Source organism: Pelobates fuscus, chromosome 1, assembly GCF_036172605.1.
Source record: "Pelobates fuscus isolate aPelFus1 chromosome 1, aPelFus1.pri, whole genome shotgun sequence".
In the NCBI taxonomy this organism is placed as follows: Eukaryota; Metazoa; Chordata; class Amphibia; order Anura; family Pelobatidae; genus Pelobates; species Pelobates fuscus.
Genome location: NC_086317.1, coordinates 455,402,763 through 455,429,170, shown reverse-complemented (window position 1 = coordinate 455,429,170; position 26,408 = coordinate 455,402,763). Strand labels below are relative to the sequence as shown.

At 42.2% G+C, this 26,408-nt stretch overlaps 1 protein-coding gene across 3 annotated transcripts in view; it reads right to left on the bottom strand.

Moving 5' to 3' along the window:
• Positions 1 to 26,408, bottom strand: part of SESN3 (sestrin 3) — a 73,201-nt gene that overhangs the window by 16,236 nt on the left and 30,557 nt on the right. For 2 of the 3 annotated variants that reach the window (XM_063430585.1, XM_063430594.1), the window contains exons 2-3: positions 18,117 to 18,179; positions 429 to 626 (exon numbers count right to left, since the gene is read on the bottom strand). In XM_063430585.1, the coding sequence (XP_063286655.1) occupies positions 429 to 626; positions 18,117 to 18,179 (261 nt within the window). The remainder of the gene's footprint in view (positions 1 to 428; positions 627 to 18,116; positions 18,180 to 26,408) is intronic. The other variant, XM_063430602.1, reaches the window with a different exon arrangement.

Sequence of the window (26,408 nt, the reverse complement as noted above, 5' to 3'; positions counted from 1 at the left end):
TATATAATCATACCACACCTGAGAGGACATTTATCCCTCCTATACAGCGAGATCTCCATCCTGATTTTCCCCTGACGGGCTTATCTATATCCAAGTTTCTGTGAGTGCAATCTATGATATGCAGGTTTATTGATACCCGACGCTATTACCCTATGTAGCTTTTGTTTTTTCCTTTTTAGATTTCTGGTTTATTGTTTCTTAAGGTTGTATAACCTCCTTTACATAGGAGATTTTTTTATTTTGTTTCACCCCACTTAATATTCTGCTAATTTATTGTTTGGTGTATAGAGGGCACACTGTTTTAAGTGTGGGTGCCCAAATAGCATTGTTAGTGGTTATATATTCTTGTCTTTGTTTTTGCAGGTTTTTAAAAACAATAGTTTTATCCCACCAGTTGCATGTATTAGTATGATACTTGTAGTACCCACCATAATTGCTATGTAGTGCCTGTAATGGTACGGTAGGGGCCCGTCCATGCGTAGCATGTAAAACTGGGTACGTAGGAAGGACTCTAGGTACTGCGGGTGAAAACTCATGACTTGGGTGATATTGTCCAGACGTCCGGAGGTGCTGTATTCTTCCACCAGCCTGTTGACGAGTTTGTCTGCATCGTTCGATTGGCCAAACTAATTGAACAATAAAAAAAAAATTTAAAAAAAAAAACAACAACATTGAAACAATTGTACAGCAGCCATGTGCTTAGATTGACAAATAAACAAAAACAAGAAAAAAACAAAAAACAAAGGTTCGTCAAGCTTTGCTGGCAGCAAGCCAATAGGATGTAGGCTTCTAGCAAACCAGAAAATATTTATATTCCAAACTTTTTAAAATAGCAAGATTTGATAATTTTATAATTGGTTATGAATATGCTTTAAATTGTATGGAAATATTGATCCATAAAAGGTTTAACATAAGCACACGTAAATAAATATAAAATAAGGAGTTGTAATTAAAAGTTGATTGAACTCAATTATGTGAAACCAAGGATTTTAGATTGCATCTTGCAAATAAAGACCGAGCTAGTTATCTTTTGGTCCACATCCACTTTAAACATGGATTCCTGAGGCTTGGGCCAATTACACAGACACAGGCAAGTTCAAAGGCTAACAGGAAAACCAGACAAGCAGCTGTTTCAACATTCTGCGATTCATTAGACTGCAGCAGGAGTAGTCCGAGGCGGATAAACAATGCACTTATTTTGCAATTGGGAAGGGCACAGTAGCTTAATTTTACTGTATACTTCCAAATTATGGCATCACCCACAACATGCACAGAAGACAAGACTTCTGATAAGCCAGATCTACAATGTGTTAGAAAAACATGCAAGCAAATGTACAGTTTATATATCTGGGATACTGCAGTCGGTTTGCGCACATTGCTACTAAATGAGTATGGGATGAGATGCTTGGCGTTATAGGAAAAACATCATGCATGCAGACTCACTGCTGACTCAGATATATATAAAAAAAAATTGTAATATACATATTGTTTATAATTATATAGTATGATTACAGTGCTTGTTAAAGGGACATTATAGTCACTTCAACAATTTAGCTTAAAGGACCACTATAGGCACCCAGACCACTTCAGCTCAATGAAGTGGTCTGGGTGCCAGGTACCCCTAGTTTTAACCCTGCAGCTGTAAACATAGCAGTTGTGTACATTGAGGGTTAATCTAGACTCTAGTGGCTGTCAACCTGACAGCCACTAGAGGCCGCTTCTGTAACCCTCAATCAGAAAATCGCATTGAGGACACGCTGGACGTCCATGCGCATTCAGGGCCGACGTCGGCAGGGGGAGGAGAGGTCACCAGCGCCGAGGGAGCTCGGCGCTGGATAAAGGTAAGTGGCTGAAGGGGTTTTAATCTCTTCAGCCCAGCAAAGGGGCAGACCTAATAACCCTATAGTGCCAGGAAAAGAAGTTTGTTTTCCTGGCACTATAGTGCTCCTTTAATGAAGCAGTTTGGTGTATAGATCACGCCCCTGCAGCATCACTGCTCAATTCACTGACATTTAGGAGTTAAATCCCTTTGTTTATGTAGCCCTAGTTACATCTCCATGCACGTGACTTACACAGCCTTCCTAAACATTTCCTGTAAAGTGTCATCTAATTTGTATACTTCCTTTATTGTAAATTCTGTTTATTTTAGACTTCTGATCTCTTGCATTGCTAATAGCTTGCTAGACCCTGCAGGAGCCTCATGTATATAATGAAAGTTTAATTTACAGAGCAGGAGATAGTAACTTTTAAAAGTACCGTAAATTACATCTGATGGAAAGTGAAACCATTTTGTTTTCATGCAGGCTGTGTGAGTCACAGCCAGGGAAGGTGTGGCTAGGGTGACAAACAGAACCAATAGGGTATTTAACTCCTAATTAGAAGATTGTAGGATTGAGCAGCGAGACTGCAGGTGCATGATCTATACACTATTTATCATTATTATTATTGGTATTTATATAGCTTATTCTGCAGCACTTTACAATAAGAGGGGAATTTACCAAATGAGACAATAACAAAATGTAACAGGAACAATAGGTAGTTGAGGACCCGGCTCAAACGAGCTTACAGTCTATAATTGCTTCATTAAGCTAAAGTTGTTTTGGTGACTATAGTGTCCCTTTAAAGCAGAAGTAACTCAAGTTATGAAATCCATAGCTTCCACAACATAATGTACTAATCAGCCCAACTTGCCAACAGCGTAAAAACAGGAATAAGCTGAAAAAAGTAACAAAAACGTTAATAAAAATAACAGAAAACCAACTATGCATTTGACTATTATAATTGACAAAACTAGGTAAGCAACTACGGCTATAAGCTGGAATACAGCAAGACAACACCATCTGTAGCAGAGAAGTCATCCTGTTTTTGATTAGTCTATTGCTAAAATAGCTACAGCTGCAGTTTCTCAGTAAAATACTTTATTATTATAAAGACCTTTTTATTTTGACAAAACATACAGATTATATATATATATATATATATATATATATATATATATATATTTATTCCACTGGTACCCCGCACACACACTTTCAAATATTAGCAAACTGAACTGATCCTGATGAAAGCCACGAGAGATGGCTGAAACGTTGATGACTAGAATTATGTTTTAAGAATATTGGAATAAAGAAGAAATATTTTACCCAGATACAGACCGTGAGTGCAAGCCTTTTTTCAGTATACTATATATATATATATATATATATAATAATAATAATAATGTCCAACAGTTGAAAGAACCCCTAAACTATAAAACGGATCTCACTTGTTAATTGAATTTTTTTGGGGGGAAATATTAAAGTGCAATTGCTTGATTTCTCCAATCTAAAAAAAACAAACAAACAAAAAAAGTTCCTGTTTATGAAAATGAATATGCTCTAAGCTTGTTTATGTTCTGGGTTTTGACTCGATGTGAAATTTGAACGTATCTCTGCACAGGAAACAACACGACTGGGAAGTGTCAGCATATGGTCTGGAAGGGATGCAATGAGATTTGAGATTGAAACGTGCATATTTGAGGAGAGTAATGGATAATGCATAGGTTTTATGGGAAAACAGTTGGAAAAGCCCCACAGTCCCAAGGTTAGGCGATCAAAGTCAAGAGATTGACATAAAAACACAGTCATTAAACTAAGCAGGGAAGTCTTATATAACAAACTTCTCAAGGGTGCTTTACAAAGATTAGTAACTGCAGTCACCGACGGCGATAAGACAAAAAAACATATATAATAAGGTCAGATGAGTTGAACACAGTAAGACTGGCAAGGAGCAGGTCAGCTGGGGTCAGAAAAGGCAACTTGACTTTGGGACAAAGTTTTTTGCTGAATATGTGGATTGCATGAGTTGATGAGGAAAAAGTTGGGTAGGGAGAACGTTGAACAGAGTTGGATAGAAGCATTAGAAAAAGGGTATCAAACACAGGTTGTGGACACAGAGGCGTATCTATTGAAAATAGCAAATATCTGACACCTTTCTTTTAGATAATTTTACCATAAAATCAGCTACAAAAAATACAAGCTGTATGTAAGGTGTGTGTGCGCGTGTGGTGTGTGCTGGCGGTATGTAATTTGTGTAGTGGTGCTCTGTATAGCTCTGCTTTCTTAAAAGAAGGGAGGTATTATACCTGGTGGTCCAATGGGAGGGGCATACTCTCTGGTGATCCAGCAAGTGGGGGCGGTTAACTCTGCCTGGTGGTGTAGCGGGTTTCCTGAGTGTGGGGAGTGTGAGGTTTGCACCACTGGCGGATGCAGACCTCGGTAACGGTTTCTTTGCAGTTCGGCACTCAGCAACTCAGAAGTACATGCGTCGCCGGGAACATCCATCGCATGCTCTGACTCACCAGAAAGCACCGGAACGCAATGGAGCGATTACGGAGTTCTGCACCCGCCGGAGGTGCAAAACAGACACTACTAGTTCTGATCCTTCCAGCTGGGCTAAAAGAATAAAACAAAGTGACACAGTGGCGTCCCCTTCAAGATGAACCCAGGGGACGTGTCCTAGCTGCCATACCCTAAGTACACCACGTTGTGGAAATAAGAATGGAAAAATTAGAAAAGTGAGCGATCATCTTTGCCAATAGATGGACAAAGGGAATCTGTACATTAAGAATTAATATAATAAAAACAAAAATATTTTGTAGCAATTGCAAAGCAAATAATTTTTTTCTATCTATTTTTAGATCACAAGTAATCATAACATGTTCCCCTTTTTCAGTATTGCCAAGAGTTATTTTGAAAGGATTATGCAAAAAGAACAAATATTCTGCCCCCGATTGATGTTGCAGTCTCAGCAGTTTGCTCCTTTTACTTAAATAAAAACATTGATCCTTTATCACAGGGAAACTTACGTACATGAAAGATTCATAGCGGGAGGTCTACCTCCCTCTGGTCTATGTTATCCCACATATGCATTCATACAACCTTTAAGAAATCGTATTGTGTCAAAGCAAACCCTTGGTACAGAGAGATTAGTCTAATATTATTATTATTATTATTGGTATTTATATAGCGCCAGCATAATCCGTAGCGCTTTACAATATTATCAGAGGGGGAAATTTAACAATAAATGAGACAATTACAAAAACTTACAAGAACGATAGGTTGAAGAGGACCCAGCTCAAACGAGCTTACAGTCTAGAGGAGGTGGGGTATAAAACACAATAGGACAGGAAATAGCAATCAAATAAGGTGGGAGTGAAGCAGAGCTGGAGGAGAGAATAGAGTGCTGCCCTTTAGGAGAGAGCAAGAGACAGGTATGCGAGGTAGACGTTACTCTGGGAGGCCATAAGCTTTCCTAAAGAGAGAGAAGTTTTAAGGCACTTCTTAAATGATTGAAGACTAGGGGAGAGTCTGGTGGTCGTAGGCTATTCCATAGGAAGGGAGCCGCCCGCGAGAAGTCCTGCAAGCATGAATTGGCCATACGGGTGCGGGCAGCGGACAGAAGGTCACGGGCAGAGCGGAGAGACCGAGAAGGGGCATACCTATGGATCAGTGATGAGATATTAGAGGGGCTAGAATTGGTCAGTGCTTTATAGGTATGGGTTAGCACTTTGAATTGACTCCTATAGGATACAGGAAGCCAATGTAAGGACTGACAGAGGGGAGAGGTGTTAGAGGACCGACTAGAGAGGAAAATCTGTCTGGCAGCACCAATGCTTCTCACAATGGTCAGACAATGCACAATTTTCCCAGATAGCTATGTATAAAATAAAATAATAAATAAAAAAAAAAGTGTTTCTGCAAGGAAAAAAATAAAAAGTCATCAATAAAGGCAAATATATCTCGGTGCTGGATGCGGCAAAACAGAAATAATTGGGGCGGGGCCGGACCGCCAAGCTGGATGGCCGCAGATCAGAGCGGCTCCAGCAAAACGCTGCTGAAAACTCGACAAAAACGAGCATTTCCAGCCGAAATCGGACCAACAGCACGGATGCCCAGAACCAGTGGACTGTTGGACCCGGGGAGAGGCTGGCTCATTGAGCTTCAGTCCCCTGGGGGAGACAATTTCTTCTCTCGCGGTGAGCGGGGCAGACGGCCGCTGCCTCACTATCCTGCACCACAGATCCTGGCTGGGGATTCAGACCGGCGCGGATCCGGCTCCGTTCCCCCCCCCCCATGGACCGGGGGGGTGATCCCGGTCCTCACCCGGCAGACGTGACTCTTCTAACAAGGCCGGGGAGCCCCTGCATCCAAAATGGCGGGCGACATGTGCGTGAGCGGCACAGAGAATACCCCCCTCCTAGTGTCTATTGGCAGCAAGACGGCTCCTGGTGTCCAGTCCCGCCACATGGGGATGCTACAAAGCCCGTGGCAATCCTCACAACCACTCCAGCCACCAGCACGAGACACAGGCGGCTCTAAGAGGCGAGTGAGGGGACAGAACGTCAAACAATGACTATTCCTGCCCGGAGCGACCGCACCTTCTACCCAGCGAGACACCCTCAGTAGCGGACCGACCCAGTGCTCGCCCACCATACAGCCTGCAACAGAACAGCCCACGGCAGACCCTTGCAAATATTATCCAGCCATTACAATATGGCGAACACCAACCGACGGATGACCTCAAGCAACAAGCCTACCACAGCAGGACGGCTACCTGGAGGAACAAACGGACAAAACACATCCTGATGCCTGATACCTCACTCCCGTCTACTCCGACAACAGAGCAGGACTCTCTCAGGTCCAGCCGGGGCCGTGAGGCTATACATTCTGACACCAACTGCCTTGGGCCGGTTCAGAGACGCTCAGAGAAACTAGATATACGGTACCTTATCAACTACAGTGCTCGTGAGTTCCTCATTGTGCAGGTGTCACTGGACGTTTGGGGGCTGTTATTATTGTTATTTTTATTGCTCTTATCCCTCACACCACCGACAACCACTACCATACATTCAAGTAGCAGATATGTCCACGCAAATACACACAGACTGGGGGGCACAGATGACATTAAACATCTACATGAGGCACTGTACAGACACATGTCACAGCAAACTGCCAGAATGCCTGATTTTATATACACGCAGGGGCTCCTGCTACTACTGGCCTGGGGTGACTGATTGAAGCCACTGACCCACTCTACCTGAAAGCAACATGTTTATACAACGACTCCTAATCGACAGTCTTTTCTGACATAATAAAAATGTGCATAGTATCGTGTTTACCCAAGCTTGATAAAAATATACAAAAATGTGCGAATTTTCATGCCGCAGCCTAACTAATGTAACTCTTGAAACACGCTGTTGTGGCGTACGTCTATACCCTGTAACTGCCTGCACATCAAAAATAAAGAATTTAAAAAAAAAAAAAAAAAACCAGAAATAATTTATCTAAATATTAATTATTCTGTTCAAGTTTATGTATAAACACAAGTGCAAAAGTGCATTATTTTTTTAAGATCGTTTCATCGTACTGCAATTATTTGCCATCTTGTATTTGGCATCAGCTGTGCTGCAAGAAAAAATTGCAAAAATAAAATGAAAAGTACAAAGTCCATTTAGACATCTCTTCATATACCAGAGGGCAGGGGTAGGCAACTTTCAGAGCTAGAGATGTCGTGACCTACATCTCCCAACATGCTCGTGCAGCCATAATGCTGGCAAAGCTTTAGGAGACATGTTGTCCGCAACATACGACTAACCCCGCCATTGGGCCTAAAACTGTAAGTCCTACAATACCTGCCAGGCCCTAAAGTTGCTGAATTTTTATTTGCCTGGGCTAAATTCTCACTACGTGTGGGTTCAAAAGTAATATATGACCACACAGACCATGCTTAGGACAACATTACCGATACTCTCAAACAATATGGTGTTTGCCAGTTACATGAAAATAAAATAACTAAAAACTGAAAGATGAACACTACACCATAGGTTACAGAGACATACAGTAATTCCACTCTATGCATTCATTTCCAAAGTTTCGAGTCAATGCTGTGACTGCGTAGGCTTGCGAATACATCATGTATACATAGGAACTCATCCAATTCAACTGTTTCGGACTAAAATTTGAAATTCACTTCAAATGGCCAAGAATTAAAAATTTTGTTAACCTTGTAAATACTAAAAAGCACCATAGGCCAACCCATGAAGCTGCCAAATCCATGTGTTTGAATGAATTAGTTTAGTGGCTCTATATTCTCCAGCACTTTGGTGAATGCTCGGACATAGGTTAAGGTCTAATGAAGGCGTTATGCTATACCTCCGAAGTGTCCCCATTTAGGAGGGACGGTCTATTTTATATCCAAATTCCTCTAGTCCCTCTTTTCTATCCCGATGTATTTTCTAGGAGCTCCATATTGTTGGTTTTGTCTGAGTGTATAACAGAGCTCTACAGTAATCATACTCCTGGTAATGACAAGTTTTAAACTACAATAAATGTGTTAAGTAATCAATCTGTGTAGATAAGATACATTGTTCTTGTTCTACATTACGTTTTAGTTGCATAAATTGTTATATATACTTCGCCTGAAGACTGGTGAAGAATGGCTCTCTAGTAGGGATGCACTGAAATGAAAATTCTAGTCTGAAACCAAAATTCGTGATTGCCTTGGCCGAAAACCCAAACCGAAAATGACTTTTCCCCTAAATGATTTAAAAAATTACAAAAAAAAGTTTTCCCCTAACATTTTATTAATATTAGACTTTCTAATGAATTCAATTAATCTAATATGAAAAACTTCCCTTCTCTTTTAGTGCCCCCTCCAATTAATGTTCCCCCCTCCCCTGTCCCATAGTGTTCTTCCCCCCCCCCTCCCCTGTCCCATAGTGTTCTTCCCCCCCCCTCCCCTGTCCCATAGTGTTCTTCCCCCCCCCTCCCCTGTCCCATAGTGTTCTTCCCCCCCCCCTCCCCTGTCCCATAGTGTTCTCCCTCCCCCCTCCCCTGTCCCATAGTGTTCTCCCTCCCCCCTCCCCTGTCCCATAGTGTTCTTCCTCCCCCCTCCCCTGTCCCATAGTGTTCTTCCTCCCCCCTCCCCTGTCCCATAGTGTTCTTCCTCCCCCCTCCCCTGTCCCATAGTGTTCTTCCTCCCCCCTCCCCTGTCCCATAGTGTTCTTCCCCCCCCCTCCCCTGTCCCATAGTGTTCTTCCCCCCCCCTCCCCTGTCCCATAGTGTTCTTCCCCCCCCTCCCCTGTCCCATAGTGTTCTTCCCCCCCCTCCCCTGTCCCATAGTGTTCTCCCCCCCCTCCCCTGTCCCATAGTGTTCTTCCCCCCCCTCCCCTGTCCCATAGTGTTCTTCCCCCCCCTCCCCTGTCCCAGTGTGTTCTTCCCCCCCTCCCCTGTCCCATAGTGTTCTTCCCCCCCCCTCCCCTGTCCCAGTGTTCTTCCCCCCCTCCCCTGTCCCATAGTGTTCTTCCCCCCCCTCCCCTGTCCCATAGTGTTCTCCCCCCCCCCTCCCCTGTCCCATAGTGTTCTTCCCCCCCCCCCTCCCCTGTCCCAGTGTTCTTCCCCCCCCCTCCCCTGTCCCAGTGTTCTTCCCCCCCCTCCCCTGTCCCATAGTGTTCTTCCCCCCCCCCTCCCCTGTCCCATAGTGTTCTTCCCCCCCCCTCCCCTGTCCCATATTGTTCTTCCCCCCCCCCCCTCCCCTGTCCCATAGTGTTCTCCCCCCCCCTCCCTTGTCCCAAAATGTTCTTCCCCCTCTCCCCGTTCCAAAATGTTCTTTCCCCCCTCCCGTCCCAAAATGTTCTCTCTCCCCTCGTCCCAACTGCAGTATTCTTGACTTTTCATGTTATCATTACTATCTTGCATTGTGATATATAATCATCTGAATTGTTAATGCAAGCATGTCTGTTAAACTATGCAATACCAAAATAAAAAAAAAAAGAAATATGTTAAAAAAATAAAAATAAAAAAAATTAAAATTTCGGCAAATTTGATCCGTTTTCAGATAGGCCCATTTTCGGCTGAAAATGTTGGTGCATCTCTACTCTAGCAATTAAAATTGTTTCCTGAGCTACCACCCCGTACAAAATTTGAGTGCCCATTAAAAAAGTAAGTTGAGAGTCCCTAGATAACAGAGATGTTGACTACACTCTAGACCTGTATTGCTGCACTGCCCCCAGCATTCATCTACCTAGTGTGCCGACTCCGAGTAATTAAAAGTCTGAGTACAGTAGGCCCTAATAACCAGTAGCAAAAACAAGCAACAATGAGGAGTAAGGATATGGGCAATTTAATTAAGCACATGGGACTGCACACAACCTTACTCCTTCCGCCATATCCCTGCTGCAGCAATGGTGCCAACCCTCTTCTCCATGATAGAATTCCATATGGATAGTTAAAATTATTATTCAGGAGCCAGTTTGCAGCTTTGCGAAATGCAGTCTTATTTATTCTGGAAAATAATAATCTACCAGGTGATCCAATTACCAAGTGCTAGTTCAATATAGGGGTTTGCCAGGTCGTGAACTTAATTAACTATGCTACTATTTGCCATTACAAACACACCTTCCCTTCCAGGCATACCTTGCTTTGATGAGGCACACTATTTGCATTCTACTAGATCAACAAGAAGCTGACCTGGGGAGGTCAAAAATTATCCAGTTACGCAATCGTAACAAAACACACACACCTATAGGACTGAAAGTGTACCCTCAACATATAGCGGTTTAAAATTACTGAAAACAACTGTGTTGATTCCCTTTATGTATTTAAATGTTTCATATCCCCCTGTGTCATCTTTCCTCCAAGCTATACATGTTAAGATCCTTTAACTTTTCCTGGTAAGTTTTATCCTGCAATCCATGAACCAGTTTAGTAGCCCTTCTCTGAACTCTCTCCAAGGTATCAATATCCTTCTGGAGATACGGTCTCCAGTACTGCGTACAATACTCCAAGTGAGGTCTCACCAGTGTTCTGTACAATGGCATGAGCACTTCCCTCTTTCTACTGCCAATACCTCTCCCTATACAACCAAGCATTCTGCTAGCATTTCCTGCTGCTCTATTACATTGCATGCCTACCTTTAAGTCATCAGAAATAATCACCCCTAAATCCCTTTCCTCGGATGTTAAGGTTAGGACTCTATCAAATATTCTGTACTCTGCCCTTGGGTTTTTACGTCCAAGATGCATTATCTTGCACTTATCCACATTAAATGTCAGTTGCCACAACTCTGACCATTTTTCCAGTTTACCTAAATCATTTGCCATTTATCTTATCCCTCCTGGAACATCAACCCTGTTACATATCTTAGTATCATAAGCAAAAAGACATACCTTACCATCAAAACATTCTGCAATATCACTAATAAAAATATTAAAGAGAATGGGTCCAAGTACAGAACCCCGAGGTACCCCACTGGTGACAAGCCCAAGCTTCGAATACACTCCATTGACTACAACCCTCTGTTGCCTGTCACTTAGCCACTGCCTCACCCATTCAACAATATTGGAAACCAAACTTAAAGATTGCAGTTTATTGATAAGCCTATGTGCAACAGTGTCAAAAGCTTTACTGAAATCTTGGTAAGCAATGTCTACTGCACCACCCTGATCCATTATTTTACTCAATCAAAAAAAAATCAATAAGATTAGTTTGGCATGATCTCCCTGAAGTAAACCCATGTTGTCTCTGATCTTGAAATCCATGTGTTTTTAGATGTTCAACAATCCTATCCTTTAACATGGTTTCCATTACTTTCCCCACTACTGAAGTAAGGCTTACTGGCCTATAGTTGCCTGACTCCTCCCTACTACCTTTCTTGTGAATGGGCACAACATTCGCTAACTTCCAATCTTCTAGGACTACTCCTGTTAACAATGATTGTTAACAATGTTAAATAAATCTGTTAATGGTTTTGCTAATACACCACTAAGCTATTTTAAAGGACCACTATAGTGCTAGGAAAACATACTCCTTTTCCTGGCACTATAGTTCCCTGAGGGTGCCCGCACCCTCAGGGTTCCCCTCCCGCCAGGCTCTAGGGGATGGAAGGGGTTAAATTTACCTCTTTTTCGAGCGCCGGGCGGGGGACTCTCCTCCTTGTTGTCATCTGCTGAATGCGCATGCGCGGCATGAGCCACACGCGCATTCAGCCAGTCCATAGGAAAGCATTCTCAATGCTTTCCTATGGATGCTGGCGTCTTCTCACTTTGAAAATCACAGTGAGAAACGCGGAAGCGCCTCTAGCCACTAGAGTTTGGATTAACCCTATTATAAACATAGCAGTTTCTCTGAAAATGCTATGTTTATAGAAGAAAGGGTTAATCCTAGCTGGACCTGGCACCCAGACCACTTCATTAAGCTGAAGTGGTGCTTTAATAACTATGGGTGTATTCCATCACTTACCGTATATACTCGAGTATAAGCCGACCCAAATATAAGCCGAGGCCCCTAATTTTATCCCAAAAAACTGGGAAAACTTATTGACTCGAGTATAAGACTAGGGTGGGAAATGCAGCAGCTACTGGTAAATTTCTAAATAAAATTAGATCCTAAAAAAAAATATATTAATTGAATATTTATTTACAGTGTGTGTATGAGTGCAGCGTGTGTGTGCATGAATGCAGTGTGTGTGTATGAATGCAGTGTGTGCAGGGCCGGTGCAAGGATATTTGCCGCCGTAGGCAAAACATTTTTTGCCGCCCCCTCCCCCCCCCATATGTCCTGACTTCCCCTCCTCCTCCCTCAGTGGTCCTTACCTCCCCACCCCCGTGTTCCTTCACTCCCCCCCCCAGTGGTCCTGACTCACCCCTCCCCTAGTGGTCCTTACCCTCCCCTCCCCTAGTGGTCCTTACTTCCCCCTCCCCTCCCATAGTGGTCCTTATCCCACCCCCTCCCTCTCATAGTGGTCCTTATCCCCTTTCTCCCTCCCATAGTGTTCCTTATCCCCCCCATCCCTCCCATAGTGGTCCATATACCCCCCCCCTCCCTCCCATAGTGGTCCTTATACCCCCCCTCCCTCCCATAGTGGTCCTTATCCCCCCCTCCCTCCCATAGTGGTCCTTATCCCCCCCCCTCCCTCCCATAGTGGTCCTTATACCCCCCTCCCTCCCATAGTGGTCCTTATACCCCCCCTCCCTCCCATAGTGGTCCTTATACCCCCCCTCCCTCCCATAGTGGTCCTTATACCCCCCCTCCCTCCCATAGTGGTCCTTATCCCCCCCCCTCCCTCCCATAGTGGTCCTTATCCCCCCCCTCCGTCCCATAGTGGTCCTTATACCCCCCTCCCTCCCATAGTGGTCCTTATACCCCCCTCCCTCCCATAGTGGTCCTTATACCCCCCTCCCTCCCATAGTGGTCCTTATCCCCCCCCTCCCTCCCATAGTGGTCCTTATACCCCCCCTCCCTCCCATAGTGGTCCTTATCCCCCCCCCCTCCCTCCCATAGTGGTCCTTATCCCCCCCCTCCGTCCCATAGTGGTCCTTATACCCCCCTCCCTCCCATAGTGGTCCTTATACCCCCCTCCCTCCCATAGTGGTCCTTATACCCCCCTCCCTCCCATAGTGGTCCTTATCCCCCCCTCCCTCCCATAGTGGTCCTTATCCCCCCCCTCCCTCCCATAGTGGTCCTTATCCCCCCCTCCCTCCCATAGTGGTCCTTATCCCCCCCCCTCCCTCCCATAGTGGTCCTTATACCCCCCTCCCTCCCATAGTGGTCCTTATACCCCCCCTCCCTCCCATAGTGGTCCTTATACCCCCCCTCCCTCCCATAGTGGTCCTTATACCCCCCCTCCCTCCCATAGTGGTCCTTATCCCCCCCCCTCCCTCCCATAGTGGTCCTTATCCCCCCCCTCCGTCCCATAGTGGTCCTTATACCCCCCTCCCTCCCATAGTGGTCCTTATACCCCCCTCCCTCCCATAGTGGTCCTTATACCCCCCTCCCTCCCATAGTGGTCCTTATCCCCCCCCTCCCTCCCATAGTGGTCCTTATACCCCCCCTCCCTCCCATAGTGGTCCTTATCCCCCCCCCCTCCCTCCCATAGTGGTCCTTATCCCCCCCCTCCGTCCCATAGTGGTCCTTATACCCCCCTCCCTCCCATAGTGGTCCTTATACCCCCCTCCCTCCCATAGTGGTCCTTATACCCCCCTCCCTCCCATAGTGGTCCTTATCCCCCCCTCCCTCCCATAGTGGTCCTTATCCCCCCCCTCCCTCCCATAGTGGTCCTTATACCCCCCCTCCCTCCCATAGTGGTCCTTTTACCCCCCCCTCCCTCCCATAGTGGTCCTTATACCCCCCCTCCCTCCCATAGTGGTCCTTATCCCCCCCCTCCCTCCCATAGTGGTCCTTATCCCCCCCCTCCCTCCCATAGTGGTCCTTATCCCCCCCCTCCCTCCCATAGTGGTCCTTATCCCCCCCCTCCCTCCCATAGTGGTCCTTATCCCCCCCCTCCCTCCCATAGTGGTCCTTATACCCCCCCTCCCATAGTGGTCTTTATACCCCTTTTTTTTGTTATTAATTTTTTTTAATTATTATTATTTTTTATTATGATTTCTTATTTTATTTACAATTTTTTTTTTTTCGTCCCCCCTCCCTGCTTGATATATGGCAGGGAGGGGGGCTCTCCTTCCCTGGTGGTCCAGTGGCAGTTCAGTGGGGGGGAGAGGGGGGCTGGCAAAGCTGTAACTTACCTGTCCTGCAGCTCCTGTCAGCTCTCTCCTCCTCTGCGCCGTCCGTTCTGCTCTTCTGTCAGCTCCCAGTGTAAATCTCGCGAGAGCCGCGGCTCTCGCGAGATTTACACTGGGAGCTGACCGAGGTGCTGACCGGACACACAGAGGAGGAGAGAGCTGACAGGAGCTGCAGGACAGGTAAGTTACCGCTCTGCCAGCCCCCCTCTCCCTCCAGTCTGTATTATGGCAATGCAAATTGCCATAATACAGACCTTGACTCGAGTATAAGCCGAGTTGGGGTTTTTCAGCCCAAAAAATGGGCTGAAAAACTCGGCTTATACTCGAGTATATACGGTACTTACTTATTTGGCTTTACTTTTGAAAGTTGAAATAGAACCTCTTCCTCTCTAAACTCACATGTAACAAATTACTCATTTGTCCTTTTTCCTAACTGAGGCCCCTTTCCTTCATTTTCATCTGTAAATACTGAACAAAAATATTCATTGAGGCAGTCAGCTAGACCTTTATCCTATTATACATATATTTCTGCTTTTGTTTTTAATCTTTTTAATCTAAACTAATCCTTGTTTTACTTTCCTCTTCTCCTTAATGTATCTAAAAATGTTTTGTCCCCTTTTCTTTTTTTTTTTTTAACGAAATGTGCTATGTTCTCTTCTGTGTGTGATTTGGAAGCTCTTATAACTTGTTTAGCCTCTTTCTGCCTAATCTTATAGGTCATTCTGTCTTCCTCACTCTGGGTTTTTTATAATTACTAAATGCTAACTTTGTTTTTTACTATTTTGGCCACATCTGCAGAGTACCACAGTGGTTTCTTGAATTGTTTGCTTTTACTGACAAGCCTAATGCAATTTTCTGTTGCCTTCATCAGTGCAACTTTTAAATAATCCCATTTCTCTTGGACTCCATTTAAATTGCTCCAGTCTGATAATGACTCCTTTACACATATTCTAATTTTAGAAAAGTCTGTCTTTCTAAAGTCTAAAACTTTAGTTTGTGTGGCTGATGATCACTGGATCCTAAACTTTCACCTACAGTAATGCAGTAATATGCGATACCAAATCTCCATTTGTTAACACTAAATCTAGTATGGCCTCTTTACGAGTTGGCTCCTCAACGACTTGTTTCAGAGGCAATCCCAGTAGGGAGTTTAGAATATGTGTGCTCCTGGCACAAGCAGCTATTTTTGTTTTCCAATTCACATCAGGAAGATTAAAGTCGCCCATGATGATAACTTCCCCCTTCATTGTCATTTTGGCCATTTCCTCAACTAGTAGATTATCTAACTCTTCTATTTGTCCTGGGGGCCTATAAATCACACCTATAAGAGTTACTGTGTGATTTCTAACATAACCCAAACCCGAACGGATGTTCGCCTCACTAACTTTTATTGGGCTAGATTTTATGCTATCCTTCACATACAGGGCCACCCCTCCCCCTTTCTTGCCTTTTCTGTCTTTTCTATATAAAATGTACCCTGGTATTGCTATGTCCCAGTCATTTTTTTCATTATACCATGTCTCAGTAACAGCGACTAAATCTACACTATCAGTTGCCATTATTGCCACAAGTTCATGGATCTTAATCCCTAAACTGCGAGCATTTGTAGACATGACTCTAAGCTTATCATTTTTTAACACACTTGCTACACGCACCTTCAGTCCTTGTTTTGGGGAGCAATTGGATTGATGTTTTATCATCCTTTTGCCCCCCTCCACCCTCACCTTCCTAGTTTAAATACATCCTAGCAAAACCTCTGAACTGCTCACTGAGAACATTTGTTCCCTTTTGAGAAAGATGCAAACCATCTTTTTTGTACAGTTTATTTCCATTCCAAACAGAGCTACCATGGTAAATTAAGCCAAATCGTTGCTCTCGACACCATTCACCAAGCCACAAGTTAAAGTCCCTAATACGCATCCGCCGGTCATTCTGAGTGTTATACACAGGCAGAACTTCAGAGAATGACAGTGTGGAAGCAACCTGCCATATATCATTGGCAAAAACACAAAAAAACTTCCTTTACCTCTGAAACCTCAATGCAAGCCAACTAATTTTTCCCTAGATGGGCAAGTACATCCAATTCCCTTTCCTGCTTTGCTCGCTTAACAATATTACAAATACATCTCCTGTCTCTGTGAGCAGTAGTTACATGAAGACATCTCACCAGACCACTATTGTCCAGCTCCACACCTCTTATGATAGAATCCCCCAACAACAACAACAACTTCTATTATATATAGGGGATCGGGACGGGATTAATGTATGGAAGCAACGGCATTGAAAACTATCCTCCCCCAAAGCCTGTTTATCTGTATTTTATAACTTCATACAAATGAACTTAAAGGGGCACTTGAGAGAATATTTACTAACTCCGAAAATCATTATCAGCTAAACGCAAACTAGAAAATGTGTACAAATATTTACTATTCCTCATTTTATTGTTTAATTACTATCTATATTATCTGCATAAAGCATTTAAAATGGGTGGTAACATTTTGGAGAGCGTGCCTTATCTCGTTAAACATAACAGATTGCTTTTAAAAAAATGAATAGTCGGCATTTAAATATATAGTTTTCAAGTATGCAAATTTAATTTTTATGGGATTTTGGATAACATGCAGGGAAAAACAAGGGGAAGCTGATATAGCATACGTATGTCAAAACATGAATAGTTTTATTTTTTTATAAATACCTCAAGTATGCATTTTATATATTTCAATAATTATATAAATTAAGGACACACAGAATGGGAAATTCATTTACTATCACAAACTTTTAATAGTTATCTTAAATGGCTGTAAACAAAAAACTTTTTTGTAGCATTTTCTAAGACCACCCCTGGGTGATTGATGTAATAAAATTCTTCTACTTGACCTTGAAATTGTTTGGTGTGCAAGTATTATTATTAACTGTATTACATCTGATCAAGATAAAAAAAATAAAAATAAAAAAGTATAATTTTTTTTATGAAACCATTTATTTTAAATTTGTTCTAATTCGGTTGCCTTTTTTTTCTACATGACGTTTGTCATAAATTTCTTTATTTACCAACTTAACAAAAACAGTGTAATATTTTTAAAAAATATTTCAACTTATCAATATGGGGGTGGTGGGGAGGGGCAGGCGCTCCCTATAGTTATATAGGCACATTTTTATATTATAACCATATAAAAGGTACATATTTAAATCTTTGGCAACATTCATCTTGAATTTTTTTCAGATGGAAGCATACAGGTTTCAAGCAGAAAATAAACTCTTTTTTGTTAAAGTAATTCTAATACACTGAGAAGAGAGAAAAAAATATTTTGCATCAAGAAAACAAAAACATTTTTTAATTTGTATTAGTTTAATTACAATGGCTAATTAATAATAATAATAATGTTACACTAACTCACTCACATAGAAACACAATATTCCAATGGTTATTATTGTTTTTAACATTTATATTTATTTTATATAATTATAACAATATAGTGCTAAGAAATTTAAATATTTAAAACCTAGAAAGAAGAACTAGTCATTTAATTTCTTTTATTATCTAGTATTACATATTTACCTCTTTTTCTGGTATAAAGGCACTTGGTCCTCTTGAAGGCTGAGAGATTAGCATTTTCTTTTCCTAAAATGAAATGGACAAAGGGCTCATAAGGGATCAATATTGATTTGAATAATATACTTATTGTGACCTTACGATTGCAATAATTTACAGGATACACGCTTTGTGTATAATTCATATTTTGGAAAGTTATATTAAGTTACATAGTTACATTAAAGCATAGTATTTTACAGGCTTCTAATATAATACATAATTTGGGCAAGATTCATCAATAATATCACTAATAAAGCTATTTATATAACTATTTTTGCCAGGGGGATTCCAGGAGTTTAGCTTTAGCTCTCTAACATAAATGGCAGCTAAGTAATTTATGTTACCCATTATCTAGCTCATCTATATATTAACTTTGGGAAGATGAAAGGCTGTTTTGGCCCTGCAACTATGAGCCTTGAATGAATGACCTCCATCAAGCAATATGACGGCTTTCATTAGTAAACTCTGAGATGTTTAGTCCCAGAACAGCCGGATATATTGGTCTGACTGCTACAGTATTCCAGAACAAGACAGTTTCAGTTAGAAATGCAAAATTGAAGCCTATTCTAAAAGAATGTTGGAATTCGAGATCAGGGTTCTATTTTTCTGTTACTGATACTTTCCTGATGGCAAGAGAAGTGTGGAAAGCTACGTAAATTGCCTCCCAAACCTGCTCGGATTGTCCTTTGGTAGGATGCGACAACATTATCTAGAATGCAAAGCATGAATTCTAAACATTCTATACGTAGGATGGTCAAAAGGTACACAGTACAACACCACATCTGACTCTTCAGGAATTTATGAAATTAAGAATCTATAGTTTGCATCAACCAGAGTGCGAAAGGACGGCCATACTTTCTGCATGAATGGACTAAAAATGACATCTTCTTTGGGCAAGTCAAGCTAGTTTTTGTTCAAATGACACATCTAAAACAGTATAAGACTGTGATTCTACCCGTTACAGAGAAAACAATCATGCACTAAGTGTATGGTCGGCTCCGGTGAAATCCCTGCTCCCTACGACAAGACACTTCCAGTTCTCTGCAACAGGACATTCTCTAAAGAAGGGGTGCCGAAAGGTAGTTTCCCAGATGATGTAGAACCACAACCCCCATGATGCTTTTCATGCCTTTAGAATGAATATGAGCAGTTTCCAAACCAGTCGTCAACGCACGCCTACCAGTTCCGAATTTAGGTTTTACCCAGTTGTGTCAAGGTGTTTCTCTTGTTGTTTATAGAAAACACAGTGACACAACTGGGTAATCCCTATATCCGAGAGGACTGGAAACCACCTGCTTTAAAATGACAAAACATCATGGATGCTGTAGTTTTAAATACATCTGTCAAATCTACCCTTTGGGTACCGCTGCTCCAGAATATGAATGATTCTAGAAGTCACCAATTTGCACATCTACGGGGTAGCTGGGCTAGAAATAGAAGTTAGCGCTGTAGTCAAAACACATGTTGAGGACAAGTTTCACATTATCGGTCTGCATTAAAATGGACAACCATGATAAAAGTATAAAAGAGAGGCAGACAGCAGATATGACTAAATGCTGATCCTGGTTCAAAACGTATAACTTAAGTGAACGTCAAAATAAGAACTAAATGTTGTAAAACAAAGGAGTTAATAACAAACGCATAAAACTTCATGAAACCCGATCCAGTGTTTATTATGAAGTGATTTTCTAAGAAATGCACACATTGGCCATGGATTCAGCCTCCTCCATATGATAACGTATCTTGCATCTGCCGTGTAAGAAAAAAAATAAATAGAAAAATGAACTTTACCCTGTACACCACAATATGCACACCACTGGCAGCTTAACGGCACAATACTGTTCTACAAATCCTCCATTATGATACGAAGCTCTATGAAATGATAATCAATATTCCAGATAGTACGACGAAATGCTCAATTTCCAAATAAATGCAAACAGAATAGAGAACGTAAATACATTTTTCTTTTTCTTTTTTTTTTTAAATAGCTAAATCCTCAATTTGTTTACTGTCATGCTTTCTTTGGTTTTAAAACCCAGGTGTGGAAATAGCGCAGTAAGATATAAAAGTACAAGATTGTGTGTGTTCGAGTTTTGTGGCGAACGTGACTTTCTGTGCAAGACTCTCCCTTTGTGTTTGAGCTGCCGTGAACTTGTATATAAACGTCTGGTGCACGTCAAAACATTACATGATATGAATCTTCGGTTCATGAGCTGTAGCTGGCCACTTGAATGAACGATACTCAATATTTAGAACTTGGCAGAAATACTAGGCCACTGTAATCATGCCTGGGCACTCCATCTTCTCCAATCATGTTCCCCAGCCCCATACAATTATATCATCACTAGAGGGAGCAGGCAGGATGCATTTTCCAGCTAACCAATTTAGCAAAGTCCCCAAGTTTGGCTACAATGCATCAACACCATTCATGTCCTAAAAACAGGCTGATGAACTAGAAGACTTCCCACACCTTAAAGGGACACATGGATTATGTGGATAGTTCCCAGTACTGCACATGTACAAATAATATTTTGCCCTGCAGAGATACTTCTCCTCCATATGAAAACCCCCCTTGCCAAACGATGGAAATCTTGCCTACCATTCTTACTGCTTGCAGCTAAATCCTTCGTACCCCTTAATTAGAGATCACCCCAAGTACCCTCCATAACAGAATGGAGAAACAAAGTTGAGGATATCAAACCACTCTCTCCCTAAACCCTCACTCCACATTTTCAAACTTTTGGCATCCATGGGCCATTAATACCACCAAGCACCATAATATGTCCTCCACATATACCTCTGGCACAATACCAGGACCCACTTTGGGCCTCCCTGCTCGATCGTAGTTAAAGGGATACTCCAGGCACCCAGACCACTTCTGCCCATTGGAATGGTCTGGGTGCCAACTCCCACTACCCTTAACCCTGCAAGTGTAATTATTGCAGTTTTCATAAACTGCAATATTTACATTGCAGGGTTAAGTCCTCCTCTAGTGCCGCGCATGAGCATTAGGTCTCCCCCGCCGGCTGACGTTGGCGGGGGATGAGAGTAGAAGCCTGACCCAGCGCTGAGGGACATCGGCGCTGGACTCCGGTAAGTCACTGAAAGGGTTTTAACCGCTTCAGCAACTTGGGATGGGGGGTGGGAGGGAGAAGGGCACTGCGGGAACCTGCAGTGCCAGGAAAACGAATATGTTTTCCTGGCACTGGAGAATCCTTTTAACATCCCTGGTAATATGTACCTGACACTACGAGTAAGGCTTTGTAACATTTGAGTTTGTTTTCGAATGTGAAACATTGCCATTTCTATCCAGTGTTTTTCTTTCTCACTTGCTTATTTTTGTATTATATTGACTACATAATACACGTCCAAAAGCCTCTTCACCCTGTACTGACTGATGCCAAGTACTGTACCGCTGAAATGGTCAATAAAATCTGTAAAAAAAAAATAAAAAATGAAGGACTTTCAACATCAAGACTTAACCTTAAAGGTATACTAAGTACCATAACCACTACAGTAGATTGCAGTGGCTATTGTGTCGAGAATCTATGGTGTCGAGAATCTGCCCTGTTTGAGTGGTTTGACAAAAAAAACACAAAAAAAACAGGGTTTTTCTGGCACCCAAAGAACACTCCCGCTAATGCTGCCAATAAAATACAGAAGATTCACTTCTGCATTACCCATACAACATGTCTCACAACCATCTTAATTTCGGCTGAAGTTATCTCCAACATTTATAGCGCGAGCACATCATTAGACGCGCTTGCGCTATGTTTAGGGGACTAAAACCCTGCAGGGTCAGCCCCTGTGGGCGGTCTGCACTATGGGCAGATAACCTGGTGTATATTCACAACAGGCTGACCTGCCAGTAATATGGGCAGACACGTCCCCATTTCTGGGTGGTCCTGCCCATTTTGGGCAGAGTCAGTGATAAGATAGCACCTCTGATGAGACTACTTCCCTGCCATCGGGGTCCCGATTCTGAGAAGGCCGTTGTTGGGAGGTATGATACAAATAGTTCCAAGTTTAGGTTGTAACAATCTGCAAGTGCACATATTTTCTGACTAGAATGCTGCACCCTAGCACAAATCCTACAATACCCTGTAGTGGTTATGGTGCAAAGTGTCCATTTAAGACATTTCTAAAGCATTTCTCTCAATGAGTGGCGAGTGACAGACTGACAATGTTCCAAGTGCCCAAGGTAAAAGCTTCCGAGCCAACAATGGACAAGAAAACAGAGGGGTCGAGTTGACAGGGGCTGGGAACACAACTCTGAGGTTAAAGAGACAGATCCTAGGATCTCCAGACCTTATAACGACTTCATAGGCATTGCTATGGGACCTGGAGTAGTCCTTTAAAATAACATCCCCAGACAAGCTTCCCGTCAATATCCCTTACAAAGTGGTTTTTTTCTCAGAGTCTGTTTGAAAGTGTTAGTTGCTGTATATGTGGCCTCTTTCGTAACTAGTTTAAGCTTTTTAAATTTATTTATTCTTATTGTCTAATATAGCAACATTGGTTTATGTTTCTAATAAACCTGTTCATTAGGTTTTTATATAATCAAGTTTAATGATAATTAATTACACAAACTATAGAAACAGTTAAGCAAATGGAAAAAATAGAATAAGCAGGGCTGTTGTGGTAAATCCCATTACCAATAGCCTGCTGGGAGCCTATTATTTGTCTTCTACTGTGTAAAATGCATTAGTATTTACATATGTTTCTAATTCACTTTTCTCAATGGAAGACCAGTGATAGTCTGACAGAGTCAGCTGACACCAAGTCTACCACTGGTGTAGAAGTTGGATCCAGGAACTGAGGCAGAGTGGCCATGTTGTCTGGAAACATTGGGACCACTTTCAAGTTAAAACTCCTTCTTAAACAGGTTCAAAAACAAATTTAGGAACTTTCTAAGTCAGCCACATGGCAAGAAAGGCCAGAGCCTTGAGAAGACAGTGAACATCAGGAACCAGTCCCTTGGAGGGTGGAGTTGAAAGTCCAGCTGGTAACCCAAAGAAACCAAACCCAAGATTCACAGGTCCAAAGGTCAGAGCTTCAGCAAATCCACCTTTCTCCTGGGAGACAAAATAGGAATGGAGTAGTGTACAGAAGGAACTAGAGAGTGTAGAGCATGTTTAAGTCTGATTCTACCACCTCTTTTTCAAAGGAACTTTACCCCACAATTTAGGACGCTTGGACTGTCACCATCCAAGGAAGAACATTTTAATTACATTCACATTTTTGCTAGGGCAGACAAATTCTAGCCTACAGCCATTTAACACCGACTAAACTGCAACATGGTGACCGTGTTACCATAGCAGCAGATATTAACAATTAAAAGGGTGTTGTTTTCAAGGGTTTACAACACCCGAGAAAACATCAAATTATTTTTTGTGTGCTTAGTAGCCTAGAGCAGAGTAAGACAATATTTATATGCTATGGACTACATCTCACATTAAACTGTGCCAACCAGAAGGGAGATTTAGTTCATGGGACCTGGAACGCTAAAGGTCTAATCGTGTTCTAGAATGCAGGATTTTATGCTTTCTTTGGGTGGATCAGCACTTTTAACTGTTGATCAAATAACTGAATAATAAGATGATTCACTTATTCTAAGATGCCTGTTGGTTCTTGTTAATATTTACATGGACAGACTCTGACTGTGGAAAAACACTCCAAAAGAGCTGGTATGCCAAGGCTTGCACATTCAAAGAAAGATATACACTGGTGTTATTCACTAGGCTGTGGAGATTTGGGCCAAAATAGTCCAAATTTGAAAATAATTCCGCTATATTGGCACTTCCTTGTCAATTCTCTAAAGTTCCCTATTTAGTAAAATAACCCAAAACAGAAAATCCTTTCCTAAACGCCTTTTCATTTTCAGGGTCCTAGAATATTTCGCAAAGACCCTCAAAGATGAAATGTCTGCTTAATATATCGCAACCGGTGAGAGAGGCTAATGGGTATGTACTTACCTGAAACTTTCCCTCGATGTGCCACCATCTTCCTTATGGAGTCCATTTTTGGCTTCTTCTTCCAGAAGCCCTCTTTACTTTTAGACCCAGGGGATCCTCCATAGAACTCCAAGAAAATGCCTTTTCCCAGAGCCGCAGTAGCAACGACTGCTCGGAAATAAAGTTCACAGCAGAAGCTCCGACTTTTGTCAACCATGGCTTTGCCCAGTAGACAAAGTAGTCTCATGATATAAATTGATAGCTCTTGAATGTCACTGAAATTGTGCAAAATATTTTTTTTCATGAAGATTTTGTCTCTAAAAACATCTTGGGATAGATGCTCGAATATATATATATATATATATTTTTTAAATTTAATTGAATGTTTTAAATCAGGAGGAAAATAAAATAACATTTTTGTTTGGGTGACAGTTCAAATTATGCCTGGAAAAATAGATTCCAGAATAGTGCAGGTCAGTAAGATATAATGACGTTCAAAATCTTATGGTTAGCCTGGCTAAACTCCAGGGAGATTTAGCTTTTTAGGATTAACATGCGAACTTATTTTGCGTTTAAATATTATTCATTCTCCCCATTGTTTTGCCATTTGAACGCTTGGCATTTGGCTCTTTCACTTCTTTTCGATGAAATATCAAAAGTAGACAGCAGAAAATAATAAATGTGCAAAAAAAACCCCCAAAAAACAACAAGGCTTTAAAAGACACTTTTTTTTTTTAAATGAACGTCTTTTTAATTTTCATTTTTTATAATCCTTAGCCGCTGCATTTAATGCGGTTTACACATTTTATTTCACTTCCCAATAGCCAGCTAAGAAAATGAATGTATTCACGCTAAAACGGAAAACTCTTTTTTTTTTTTTTTAATCACTTAAAATATATGATTACTGAGCAAAAAACATGCAATTAAGGCAGGGATTCAACAAATCCCAGGCCACCCCATTCAGTCCCCGAGGTGGCTGGCTCATAGAGAGCTGAGGGAGCAGTGTGTGTGTGGGGGGGGGGGGGGGGGTTGTGAGTGGGTATGTGTGTCAGTGAGTCTCTTTGTCAGTGAGTGTTTGTCAGTTTGTGTATGTCTGTGTGAATGTTTAGGTGACTTGCCGCCCTCCAATCAAATGGGAAAGGTGTTTACTCTCCCTTTTTTCCCACACCGTGCTGGTGACACGTCGGCTGGCCCCACCTCCATGGCTGAGATCAATCTTGACGATCTCAGCCAATCCAATGTTTCACCACAGGAAATCATTGGGAGACTATTGTGCATGTGCGGCAAAACACCATGTTGAACCAGTCAACTTCTCCTCAGAGATGCATTGAATCAATTCATCCCTATGGGGTGCCCCAGGAAGAACCTCTAGTAGCCATCTGAAGAGTGGCCACCGGAGGGGTCACTAAGCTGCAGGGACTGACTATACTCACCAGAACTACTACAGTCAACTGTTGATTGTAGTGTCCCATTGAGGACTACATTTAACCATTTGGATCCCTAAAGCCACAAACAGATTGGTTGAAAACCACTGCCCTAGCCTATTCTACAAGAGTCCCTAATAAACTGGTCATTGAATAGTAGTGTGTAATATGTTCGTGTAAACCCTGGAGGGTCCCTTTCAGAATTACTTGTTTCACAGTTCCCATGTGGATCTTCTGTACACATATATTTGCAGCAGAATTGGGGAAGCCAATATTCTCTTTCCCCTTCCTCTTTCAAAGTCTTACACCACCAAATTCCCCATCCCAACATATTTTGGACATTTTATTTAAGGCGGTTATATATAAAAAAAATAAATAATAATAATCACATAGCATTGTAAAGGAACTTAAAGGGATTGTAGTCTTAGGAATACAGATCTGGTCACCCTCTTCCTCGCAGCACCCACCACGGCACATAAAAGGGTTAAAAAATAAATGTAAAAAAAAAATGTACTCTCTCTCTCTCCTCTGACGCAATCCGACGAGGGGGGGGGGGGGGGGGGGACACATGTGCGGCGATCACTTTAGGCCCTCACCATAGGAAAGCATTGCTTCAGATCGGGAGAACATCTAGCATCAAGTAGGCAACCTAGAGTCTGTTAAACACCCAGAAGCGCCTCTAGTGGCTGTCTGGTAGACAGCCCCTAGCGCCTGTCTTATTGCTGCGATGTAAATAAATAAACATTGCAGTTTCTCAAAAACTGCAATGATTCACATTGCAGGACTAAGGGGGACAGGGAAGCAGCACCCAGGCCATTTCAATGAGCTTAAGTGGTCTGGGTGCTTATAGTGTCCCTTGAAGCTATTTAGTTATTTTTGTT